Source organism: Brachyhypopomus gauderio, chromosome 7 (genome assembly GCF_052324685.1).
Source record: "Brachyhypopomus gauderio isolate BG-103 chromosome 7, BGAUD_0.2, whole genome shotgun sequence".
NCBI lineage: Eukaryota > Metazoa > Chordata > Actinopteri > Gymnotiformes > Hypopomidae > Brachyhypopomus > Brachyhypopomus gauderio.
In genome coordinates, this window is record NC_135217.1 from 12,370,989 (window position 1) to 12,383,269 (window position 12,281).

Consider the following 12,281-nt stretch of genomic DNA (forward strand, 5'->3'; position numbering starts at 1 on the left):
GTTAAATTAAATTACGTAATTTCTCCCCTCCTCTCTCAAACAAGTGGATTCATAGTTTTTGAAAGTAGTCGCCATGACAACGGGCTTTGTGGCATCACCTCCCTGGATGCTATTGGACTGTTGTGGTGTGGGCGGGGGTTGCTTGTTGCCTGAAATAAGTCATACCTGAGGGAATACTGCTGAAAATAAGGTATACCAGAGGGTATACTACTGAAGTGTCAACGTGTTGTTCACCTCCATCAGAGGCACAGCTCCGAGTGCTATGCCGCTAAACTCAGAGTCCTGACAGCTAGCAATGCCGCTGCAGCCGACGTGGGATTAGTTTCATAATCCTGTCTCATAATTCCATCTCATAATCCCACACACGCAGTTGGCGATGCAAAGTCGGAGCTCCCCGACTCTCCCAAAGGGCCACTTGTGCGCCAAACTGCAAAACGATCCGCGGGAAACTGCGGGAGTGGTGGACGGATAAGCGTGGTCACAGTGCACAAAGCCAGACGGGACCTCAGCGAGTCCCAGCTCCAGCGCACCGATCAGCACCAGAGAAATGGGGCAAGGTTCAGTTCTGGTTGCAGTTCAGTGTACACAAAGCTACCCGACATTTTTAGGACAGTGTGTGCGAACACATGATTCTGCTGAAGTTAGCCGTAGAAACAGCTTTTAACTGCTCTAGCTTTGGTCGGGGACACATGTAATGTCGTATGGTCAATTCCAGCATCCATGAGAAATATTAGCAGAAAGTTGAAATAGGCTGAGAGCCAGCATGTCTAAGGCCATATACACTCACCAGCCACTTTATGATAGGTACACTTTACTAGTACTGGGTCGGACCCCCTTTTGCCTTCAGAATTGCCTTAATCCTTCACAGCATAGAGTCAACAAAGTACTGGAAACATTCTTCAGAGAGTCTGGTCCATATTAACATGACAGGATTTGACAGTTGCTGCAGATTTGTCGGCTGCACATCCATGATGCAAATCTCTCGTTCCACCACATCCCAAAGGTGCTCTATTGGATTGAGATCTTGTGACTTTGGAGGCCATTCGAGTACAGTGAACTCATTGTGGTGTTCAAGAAACCAGTCTGAGATGATTCATGCTTTATGACATGGCGCGATATCCGAAGATGGGTACACTGTGGTCATAAAGGGATGGACATGGTCAGCAACAATACTCGAGTAGGCTGTGGCATCGGCACAATGATCAACTGGTACTAATGGGCCCAAAGTGTGTCAGGAAAATATCCCCCACACCATTGCACGACCACCACCAGCCTGAACCGTTAATACAAGGCAGGATGGATCCATGCTTTCATGTTGTTGACGCAAAATTCTGACCCTACCATCCAAAAGTCGCAGCAGAAATCAAGACTCATCAGACCAGGCAACGTTTTTTCAATCTTCGATTGTCCAATTTTGGTGAGCCTGTGCGAATTGTAGCCTCAGTTTCCTGTTCTTAGCTGACAGGAGTGGCATCCTGTGTGGTCTTCTGCTGCTTTAGCCCATCCGCCTCAAGGTTCTACGTGTTGTGCATTCAGAGATGCTCTTCTGCATGCCTCATTTGTAACAACTGGTTATTTGAGTTACTGTTGCCGTTCTATCTGCTCGAACCAGTCAGGCCATACTCCTCTGACCTCTGGCATCAACAAGGCATTTGCGCCCACAGAACTTTTTCGGACCATTCTCTGTAAACCCTAGAGATGGTTGTGCATAAAAATCCCAGTAGATCAGCAGTTTCTGAAACACTCAGACCAGCCCGTCTGGCACCAACAACCATGCCACGTACAAGGGCACTTAAATCACCTTTCCTCCTTTGATGCTCAGTTTGAACTGCAGCAGGTCGTCTTGGCCATGTCTACGTGCCCAAATGCATCAAGTTGCTGCCATGTGATTGGCAGATTCAACATTTGTGTTAATGAGCAGTTGGACAGGTGGACGGTTAGTGTACATTAACACATACTGTCAGTGAATGCTAAGGCAACGCCCCTGACTTCCAACATCCCAGGAACAAGTACAGTGATCATGCTGGTTCTTATGTTTGCTCTGGCTAGAAGAATAAAGTACATATGACCCTCTCCTCAGAGTTAAAGTCAAAAGAACGTAAATAACCTGCCATGAAGTGGCACCGATATAAAACATTAGCTCCATGTTTTGATGCATGGAATTTGAAGTGCACGATGGTTAAAACAGAAACAATACGTTTGAGCCTTCAGGGCATAACTCCATTCCCAATGGAACAGACGGAGTTACGGGAGAACACCAGCAGAGAAGGGGACGGGGGGGTGGACGGAGGGACGGACAGAGGGGTGGACGGAGGGACAGACAGAGGGGTGGACGGAGGGATGGGGGGATGGACGGAGGGACGGGGGGATGGACGGAGGGACGGGGGGATGGACGGAGGGACAGACAGAGGGGTGGACGGAGGGACGGACAGACAGACAGAGGGGTGGTGCTGCTACCTCCCCACATCTGAGGTCAAGCAGGCCCCTGACAGAGAGCGAGAGAAGCGCAAGGTGAGAAGCCAGCGACGCCCTCAACGATGAAAAACTTAATTTGTAATAACATGCAAAACAGTCTAAGGGTAGATGGAAAGTTCATACAAATGGTTGAAGCAGCTTCAAGTTGTTGAGCAGGAGGCCAGGCCTTCTTCTGTGACATGTAGCATGTCTTCCAAGCCGTGCACCAACCTGCCTGACGGCCTGGTGCCTAGCAAAGGTCCTTGGTACTTTGGTTTACTAGGACCAACTAGGTCAGCTGGCCTGGTCCCATTCTCATTCTATATTTATATATTTTTTCTGCTGTGTACTCAAGCCCTTCCTAACTGGACTGTCAGTGTCTCCTGAGCTACTCTTTAAACTCATGCTCCCTTCGTGTGAGGGGAAGGCGTTGCAAAACCCTGCGAGTTCCTGTGAGAAGTGAAGGTCCCTCCCCCACTGGAATTCCTGATTCCAGGTAGGTGTACACTCACCTACAGACATGTTCAAGCAACATCAGACACATCGCAGATAATATCAGTGCCCAAATGTTGAGTGTAGTCCTAAAACGTGATAGTAAAGTACAGCTTGACAGCACACCAGGTGCCAGCTGTTATGTTCTGACCATGCTGGTATATTTTGGCCTGCCATCTGGGTCACTTTTTAGTGCTCGACACACATCCCACCCCTTATCCAAAATATTTGTAGATTTAAGTAAGTTGCCACATTAGTCCTTTGCATTTACTCACATGTGCAGTGAGAACACACACACTAGTGTGAACTAGAGTAAACTTGTTCAATGACTTTGGTCATGGCCTGGGAATCAAACCCACAACCTTCCGGTCACAAGTGCCATATACAGAGAGCCTTCAAGGTATTGCAAGTTTATGATACAGTAAAAAAGACGAGTGCTTTCTCAGAGGCAGGGTCTTCAATAACATCTGTGCAAGAATGGATATGGGTCAGGAATGAGCTCTCAGAGATAGTCATTTGTAATGTGCCAATGTGATCTGCTGTAGGGGGCAGTGCTGAATACCCGGATCACCCGTGTGTCTGTACACACGGGAAAGCCATCACAAAGGACAGGAATGTACACACACACACACACACACACACACACACACACACACACACCAGTTTGTTAATTGCTGTCAGTAAGGGAAACTAATGCAGCATACTAATTGGTATCAAAAGCAAAAGCATCAGTAACAAAAGGGTGTAATTAGAAAATATGCAAGCATGCGTAAATTGTCCCTTAGGCCAACAGTCCCACTGCTCTGCCAACAAATGGTTTACTGAGGGGAGGAGAGGGGGAGAGGGGGCAGGAGGAGGCGGAGGAGGAGGAGAGGAGAGAACCTATTACAAAGGCCAATTCAGTGGTGAGCTATAGCATACAAGTTGATGGGTGCTAAGAAAGCAAGATGAATATCACATGTACGCACAGACATCAAGTGCCAGCCTTGCTCATACATCCACATAAAAACACACACACACACACACACACAGTGAGTCAACAGTTTGCCAGGAGGAGGTGGTGATGTCTGCAGGGGTGGGAGGTGACAAGTGAAGATGAGTGACAAGTTAGCACACCCGCACACACACACACACACACACACACACACACACACACACACACACACACACACACACACACACACACACACACACACACACACACACACACCCACACCCGCCCGTGCACACCCGCGCACACACACACATCCGCACCAGCACCCACTCCCGAATAAAGGACCAAAATGAAACTACAATTTCAAACCCAGAAGCGAGAGCGGAGGAACACCCGACCCGACCCGGCCAGGAGAGCCTCGTCACCACAGCAGGCACGTAGCTGATGTAGCTACAACCACCGCAGCAGCAGAAAAGACCACAGGCCAGTGCACGACTTCCGTCTCCTCCCCTTATCGCTCAGCGGCAGTGAGAGAGAGAGAGAGAGAGAGAGAGAGAGAGAAAGAAAGAGAGAGAGAGAAAGAGAGAGAGAGAGAGAGAGAGAGAGAGCTCTGCTGCAACAGTTGGTGCTGGAGATGTATGTAGTGGTGATAAGGGCATCTGCGGTCTGGCGCTGTGGAGGCAACCGCTTGCTCCGCCCCTTCATTACCCAGAATTCCAAGGTCAGGGAAGGAGAAGCAAGGGGGGAGAGAACGAGAGGAGATGGATCCGTCCGGCCACCGCACAAGTGCGGGCACATGCGATCAACAGACGGGTGAGACTCGGTGTGAGGGCACGTGGCCGGGCATGCGCAGACACCCACGAGCTTACGCAGCAGAGACGTTTCAACGCGGAGGCGGCTGGCAAAGGACGGGTGTGTAAAATTCACACCGCAACCATTGCAGTGCACAAACATCCTCTGCACAGAGTCCCCAGAATGCAGCTGCTGTCAGCCAGAGAACTTCTGCTTCCTCCTACAAGTGCATGTGTGTAGGGCGCACACACACACACACACACACACACACACACACACACACACAATTCACACTGTGTGTCTCGACAGCACAAGAATAGAGGTGCAAAGCTCCTAAGAGCGCCCTACTTGAGATGAGAAGGGAGGAGCAGAGACGGGTGGAGGAGGAGGAGAAGTTGAGGACGAAGCCCAGGACACAACCAAGATGGACGAGAACTCAGATGCTTCTGGTTTTTATTTTGATTAAACTTTTCAGGTAGCACCAAGCAGCAGCTGGAGTCACATGGTTTTACTTACAATGACAACGACAACAATGGACACGCATGGAAATGCAAACACAAATGCATTTTACTTCTGTGCACCGGTATGACTGAGACTCAAACAGCAGACGCTAAAACCAAAACCCAAGATACATTTCACAGACTCGTGGTAAAAACTGAAAAGCAGCCGCACCCGAGGAGGGAGGAGCCAGATGCTCAGACACGCCTCCAGTTCATGTGGTCCGCCCGAAGTGTGTTACAGCCTCCTACTGCATTAATGATGCATTCACGCTCACCAAACACACTGGATAGTAAGCTAAGAAGCAAAGGCTTAAGGTGAAGTCATTATGTGGTACACTAAAGAGCAAATGTCACCATCCGTTTTAACTCTACTTGCGCACAGTTTCTGAACTCAACTAAAACGGCCAATGCGACTGCGAACTTCAGCGTACAGCTGAGTGGCCTGACCAACTGCTCCCGGTGGCACTGGATGGAAGATGGACCAGGTCCCATGTTCACTCGCCAAGGAGGACATGCAGCGTCTGCTCACAGCAGCAGGTCATACGCAGACATGTAGAGTTTGGCAGGCATGCTGGAACTTTGCATGAAAATATCAGAATTTTCTAAGGGGGTCGGGATGGGGGTGGTCCACACACACACACACACACACACACTTAAAGGTCCTTGTAGAAATCACACTCCAAATAACTATGTTTACAGATCAAAATATATGTGGGCGCTAATATGTAATAATGATTCATGGTATAATGGTAAACAACACAGGCCTGCCTGCATTAACGATGTGTCAGAGTGTCAAAGAATAATCACTAAAGGCTTTGGAACAGATCTGTTTTCTGCCCACCCACCCACCCACCCGGGTACACACACACACACACACACACACACACACACACACACACACACACACACACACACACGCACGCACAGTGTCTTCTCTCCCTCCCTGCCTCACCAGCTTTGAACACAAGCACTTTGGAACTCGAACCGCATGCATATAAACAAGTCCCTGCAACACCAAACAAAACCTTCTTAGAAAACACGACTGTGGCTTGAGGCTCATGCAAATGGACTAATTAAGGAAACAGGACGGCGGTAGAAAATGCCCGCCCGTACAAAGCAGCCCCTCTCCGGCCTTCCTCTCTGCACTGGCCCAGCAAACCGGCAGCTAGGGAAATCTCCAACATGCCGCCGCGGTTCCCACGTTGCAAGTCGGAGGGAGCGGAGTCGCGCACGAGGGCGCGGGAGCGCGCTAGGGTATTCCCTGCGGCCTGCAGCTGCAGCGCACAGTGGCAGGAAGTCGACAGCTCAAAGCGAGAGAGACCCTGTCTGCAGCGAGACGCTTCTTTTTCCATGAAGTCACCTCGGCGTGTCCCCGGCGGGATAGACCTTCTGCAGCCTGGGATCTGGACCGGCGCTCCCACGCCTAAAGTGCTGACCTGAGATCAGTTTTGCACTTTGGCTCGTCATTAATTAGGTTAAGCGGGTTGTACAGGAGATGCCGAGGCCCCTTCAGTGCACTGAACGAGGCGAGGCGTCATAACCGAAGGGGAAGTACGTGTGTGCGATGAGATAAGGACGGTGCTTTAACTACAAGGAGAGAGAGAGACACTGTGTGCGTGTGTGTTCAAAGTAGCGACCTGTGGAAAGAGCAACCATACACATGACTTACTGTTTACAAAGAAAACGCGGCCGTACACGCACAGACACACGCAGTCGTCCGCCGCCTTGTGCGGTTATCTGCCATATGGAAACACACACACACACACACACACACACTACACGCTGACCAGCTGTGCGCTGTCTCAACAAAAACACCCAGTGGACGTCTATAGCGATGCTAAAGAGAGTTGAACAAGTGTAGCACTCCACACACATCGTGGCGCACAGGATCTGAACGCGTTTGTCAGGGCAGCGTGTTTGGGCGACAGCAGGATGTAACCTGAAACACACTGTTGCTCTGCGAGCACTTCTGATGCCTCTGGTGAGGAAGTGGAAAACGGGTTGCACAAGTTTGACGCCTGCAGCGTCACTCACAGGTGCATCATTTAACTATGTGTGTTGTAAAAGAAAAAAACACACACACTTCCCAGTCGAGAGGGTATCTGTGTGGCCGCACCGACGTGGAGGGTTTTCGTTTGTTTGTTTTTTAACAGTTAAATGCAATATGGAAATAAAAGGGTTCGTGGTCCACATAATTGTGCTCCGTCTGTCGAAGCATTATGAGCAGGACACTTTCACACTGACTCCATACAGGTATAACAGAAAGGCAAATCGCCTTCTGCGAGCCAATTATCATAAAATGGAAAAAGACTCAATGTCCGAACCATTTAACAAGGAGTAGTTCACACCCTTTGAAAAATCATAAGTATTCACGAGGAACATGTGGGGTTTTCTCCGGACATATCTGTATAACTTAAGGGTTTATCGGGGAAGCGTTAATGAATGCGCTCCAAATGTACCTGCCTACTTCAAATACTCTTAACACGTATTACGTGGAGCCAAACGTGTACGGAAGCTTCACCAATGCGCAGAGTAAATATTAAAAGATGAATAAAGTGGCTAAAGAGAACTGTAGGAAGAGAGAAATGCACCTCAAACAAAACGTAGGAGTTAACTTTGGAAGAGGATTGTTGCACTAGTCTTCTGCATGACTCGGGTGTAGTAACTCACCAACACATTACGATGTGCGGCTGAGTAATTCACACTCATGGCTGAAGCGTCACTGACAGTCTGCTGTGAAGCTTTCATCCAAACTCTCATTTAGCTACGAACACCTTCTTTTAACTTCGTGAAAAACGAGCATCGCTTGAATCAACGAGACACAAAATGCTTCACACGTTCCGGGCTGAATGTTCTTCCGTGAGAAGAGCCACCCTGATCTCCTCTCCCAGCGCGTACATTAACACCATCACCACATTCAGGCTCCGAGATGTTTCTTGTGAAGATGAATTATGACTGTTAATACCACCCAGAAAACAACCGCAGATAACTCACCGTTTGGTCCATATTTTTCCAGATTAATCTTTACTTGTTCAGGAGTCAGTCCATTGTTTTCGTTCACGTTAAAGTTTTTTAAAACTTCAGCCGCAGATTTAGTGTGAGCGTTTTCCATTTCGGATAATTGTTTACCCTGAAGTCTTGCCAGGCATGTATTTGAGAATTATTATAAGGTCTCGGATGCTGTAAACAGTGGCCACCGAGGTCCGTTCAAGACCGCCAAGCGGAGGTGGGTCCACTTCCACCTGCCTCTTCTGCAAGCCGTCGGTTTGAAACCGTCCTCCGGAGTCCTTCACGTAGCGCTGCCTGCTTCTCAGCCGTAGAACTGCACTCTCCACTAGGTCGGAAGGTGTGCTTTGGTACCGGTTCCGCCTCTTTTTCCTGAGCGAGACTGTTCGAGCCTGACTGCAGCTGCTATTGGCTCGCGCTGAATCGGGGGCAGCTCCTAAAGCTTACTACGTATTTTACTCAAATAAGCATAAGCATGAACTCGGATAGGTCAAATTAGAGCGTGAATAATGGCAAGAAAATAATGAAGCTAATTTCAGGTGGATTTTTCTCGTTCGCAGCTCAAGTGGGAAACCGTCAAGTTGGCAGTGCTCGTGCCCGTGACAATGCGAATGCTTAATGTATTAAAAGTGCGCGCGCTCCTTTTTCAAAAACATGCACACGAGCGTTTTCAATGAGCTCCGATGCGTTCTTCAAAGGTCGCGCCGTATTGACACAATCCTTAACCCAGACGATTACATTTCTTCAAACGTAGTATCATTGCGAATAACTGAATAACTCTAAATGATTCGTGCTAAAATAAAAAAAACTCTATAAACTTTTTATTAAACGTAATAAAAAACTCTATAAACTTTTACATATAATGTAAGATTTACACAAGTAGCTGGAAATCAGACCACTTGTTGTTAAATATTTTTTTGTTTTATTATAGCCCTATTTAGTACTGATGGCTTGGCTGTTACAGTCATGTAGAACTTAACTGGAAGAGACAGTAACTAAGAACAATCCAACACATCTTAGAGGGATAGTCAGAGAAAAGTGAGAATAAATAACACTGAACAACAAATGTTAATATCTGAAATTAGTCGTATTGAAACAAATCAAGACACCCCATCTTCTGCTCATAGAATATCAATCTACTATGTTTGAAGAACATGTTGAGCTCCTGAGTGTGAAAATTGTCACCAGTGACCTGAATACAAACGAAGACAGAAGGATGCACCCTACTTGCTACAACTGCATCATGACTCATCTATCATGCTCCAAACCCAGGGCTGTGAGCCAACATATTAGTAGCAATACCACCACTGTTTCCATAATATGACCTAGATGTGTTTGAACCGTTTTGAGCCCCGGCGCCTTGGTATCATTGGGTAGCTCCAAACAGGAGTTATAAAGTGTGTGGCCGCATTTCAAAAGGACAGAGGCAGAGTGGAGATGGAGCGAGAGTCCTGTTACAGCCAGGGCGAGCTAGTGGGGTCATAGGTCATGCACTAGCTGGGCACCGCAGAGAGGAGGAGGCACATTAGGAACAGGGTGCTCTAGTTCTCTCTTGCCACGCGGTTTGTCCTCTCTGCACACTCCATATATAGCCAAAGTACATAACCCCTATGGGTGCTTCATGAAGTATTCACACTCCATATATAGCCAAAGTACATAACCCCTATGGGTGCTTCATGAAGTATTCACACTCCATATATAGCCAAAGTACATAACCCCTATGGGTGCTTCATGAAGTATTCACACTCCATATATAGCCAAAGTACATAACCCCTATGGGTGCTTCATGAAGTATTCACACTCCATATATAGCCAAAGTACATAACCCCTATGGGTGCTTCATGAAGTATGCACACTCCATATATAGCCAAAGTACATAACCCCTATGGGTGCTTCATGAAGTATTCACACTCCATATATAGCCAAAGTACATAACCCCTATGGGTGCTTCATGAAGTATTCACACTCCATATATAGCCAAAGTACATAACCCCTATGGGTGCTTCATGAAGTATTCACACTCCATATATAGCCAAAGTACATAACCCCTATGGGTGCTTCATGAAGTATTCAACTCGTATCCCACAACACAGATGTGAGCGGATGTGAATTAAGTCTTTAAATTAAAATTCTATAAAGACGCGAAATATTGCCGATGTGGGGCCTCATAAAGTGGACTGCCTGTCAGCTTTGCACCGCGGGCAGGGAGGGAACATTGTGCGAGATTACAACGGCAAACCGCAGCTCGCGAGCGGAAACGTTGGCACAGCAAAAGCGTCCATGGCAACACCTCAGCTGTGGGACAGGCGTCACCGCAGCCCCCCGCCGTCATATGGTGAGGAGAGAGGGAACACGGTGTCGAGCCGCCCGTGTCCTTGTGTGTCACGACGTCCCGGATGTATGCACAGCCCAGTTTCCCTTGTCATCCAACCACCGTGCTTTCTCACACCCCGGGGGACTATATTTAAAGCCGGCCGAAAAGCGAACAGCTTCTCGTCTGCTTCTAACCAGGTCATGTCCGACTCTAGCTCAGCCCCGAGAATTATGGGTAGGAGCTGCCCCATACGCATCTAGGACCAGTTTCCTCTCAGCCAAACCCCTACCCTCTGCATCACTTCATTGTATATTTTGGATAGCCTCACTCTGCGCATGCGCTGCTGGTAGACATGACCATATGGAGTTAATTTTATGGGGCTGCTCTTTGCTTTTCAAATAGGTTTCAGTCAAATCATCTTCACTTAGACAATCAAATGAAGATGCCACAGACCTACCTCAGCTGTCAAACAATCCAGACACAACTTCTCCAATCTGCATTCATCCTAGTTGCTGCTTGATGGGGTATGACACTCTTAAGTCGCTGGGATGTAGTCCCCCTAACCCCAACATCAAAAGGCTCTTTGGTGCTAAGACAAAGGCTTGGGCTACAAAATGTTCCCTGGACACTGTAGTGTCATTTGCTATCCCAGCATGCACCATACTTATTTATTTGCTTTCAGGCTATAGACACTCTTCCCGGGAGAACCCATGGAGGGTTGGTTGAAGGTCTGCCTGGAGTTACATGATAAAGACAACAGACAGGCACTTGTACCCTCCTGGACAAGGATCTCAGCAAGATATCGACAGAGCAGTCACCAACATCCTATTACTCATATTTGACAGGCACCCAAGTGGAAGGTCAACCTCTGAACAAAAGATCTGTTCATAATTATTAAGTTTACTGGGAAATATTATTGGGAAATAATACAACATTTCCAATCTGTCCTGTTTTCTGTTGGTTAATTAACTCCAGACACCTCAATACTGTATACAAATACATTTATGTGTTTGAGGTGTTTCTGATAGACTGCAGAGACTATTCTCTACACAATCCCATCATATATGACAGAATCCATTACTAGTACCATATCGATATGTTATTTAGGACACCCTATAGCAGTTGACCTAAACTCAGGCTCCTTCACCAGGACCATGAACCAAAGGGAAATCCTCGAATGCCAAAGTGCTTACGGAAAGGAAACCCCCCCCCCCCCCCCCCCCCCCCCCCCACCCCCTGCTCAGAGATTCTGTAGAAACGTGTGTGCATGTGTGTTTCACCACACTGGCACACAATGGCGGTCTGTCCTGCTCCAGACATGGAACAGTTTCCATTTAGTCTCGAGAACCTCCTTCACAGTGCATTTGCCTTCACCTCAGGGCTGTCTCTCTTTCTTTCTCTCCCTCACACACACACACACATGCACACACGCACACAATTTCTCTCTCTCTTTCTGCATTATGGAAATCAGACCATGCTCTCTGTAAATATAAGTATTTTCTCTGTTTTTCTCCCTCTCTCACTTTCATATAATGAAACCCCAACAAAACATCACTTATCTCATTTTGTCCATTAGCCTTGGCAGTTTGTAGTCTAATGACAAACGATTGTCTGGAAAATGATCTTGAATGATTTCAGTTCTTATTGCAAAGTACTTTGTTCTGAACACATGTGGTGCGGTTTGAACCTTCCCTACACGTGCCGTGCCCCTGATTCCACCAATCTCCAGTCATCCCCTTTGTTCCACTGCAGACACCACGCTGCGTCTCCGCCATTGACTTTGACTCAA

At 47.7% G+C, this 12,281-nt stretch overlaps 1 protein-coding gene across 2 annotated transcripts in view; it reads right to left on the reverse strand.

Moving 5' to 3' along the window:
• Positions 1-8,540, reverse strand: part of atp2a3 (ATPase sarcoplasmic/endoplasmic reticulum Ca2+ transporting 3) — a 48,595-nt gene extending 40,055 nt beyond the window's left edge. Inside the window, exon 1 of one of the 2 annotated variants that reach the window (XM_077011774.1) lies at positions 8,167-8,540. In XM_077011774.1, the coding sequence (XP_076867889.1) occupies positions 8,167-8,284 (118 nt within the window). In that variant the 5' untranslated portion in view covers positions 8,285-8,540. The remainder of the gene's footprint in view (positions 1-8,166) is intronic. The other variant, XM_077011773.1, reaches the window with a different exon arrangement.
• Positions 8,541-12,281: the final 3,741 nt, after the last annotated feature.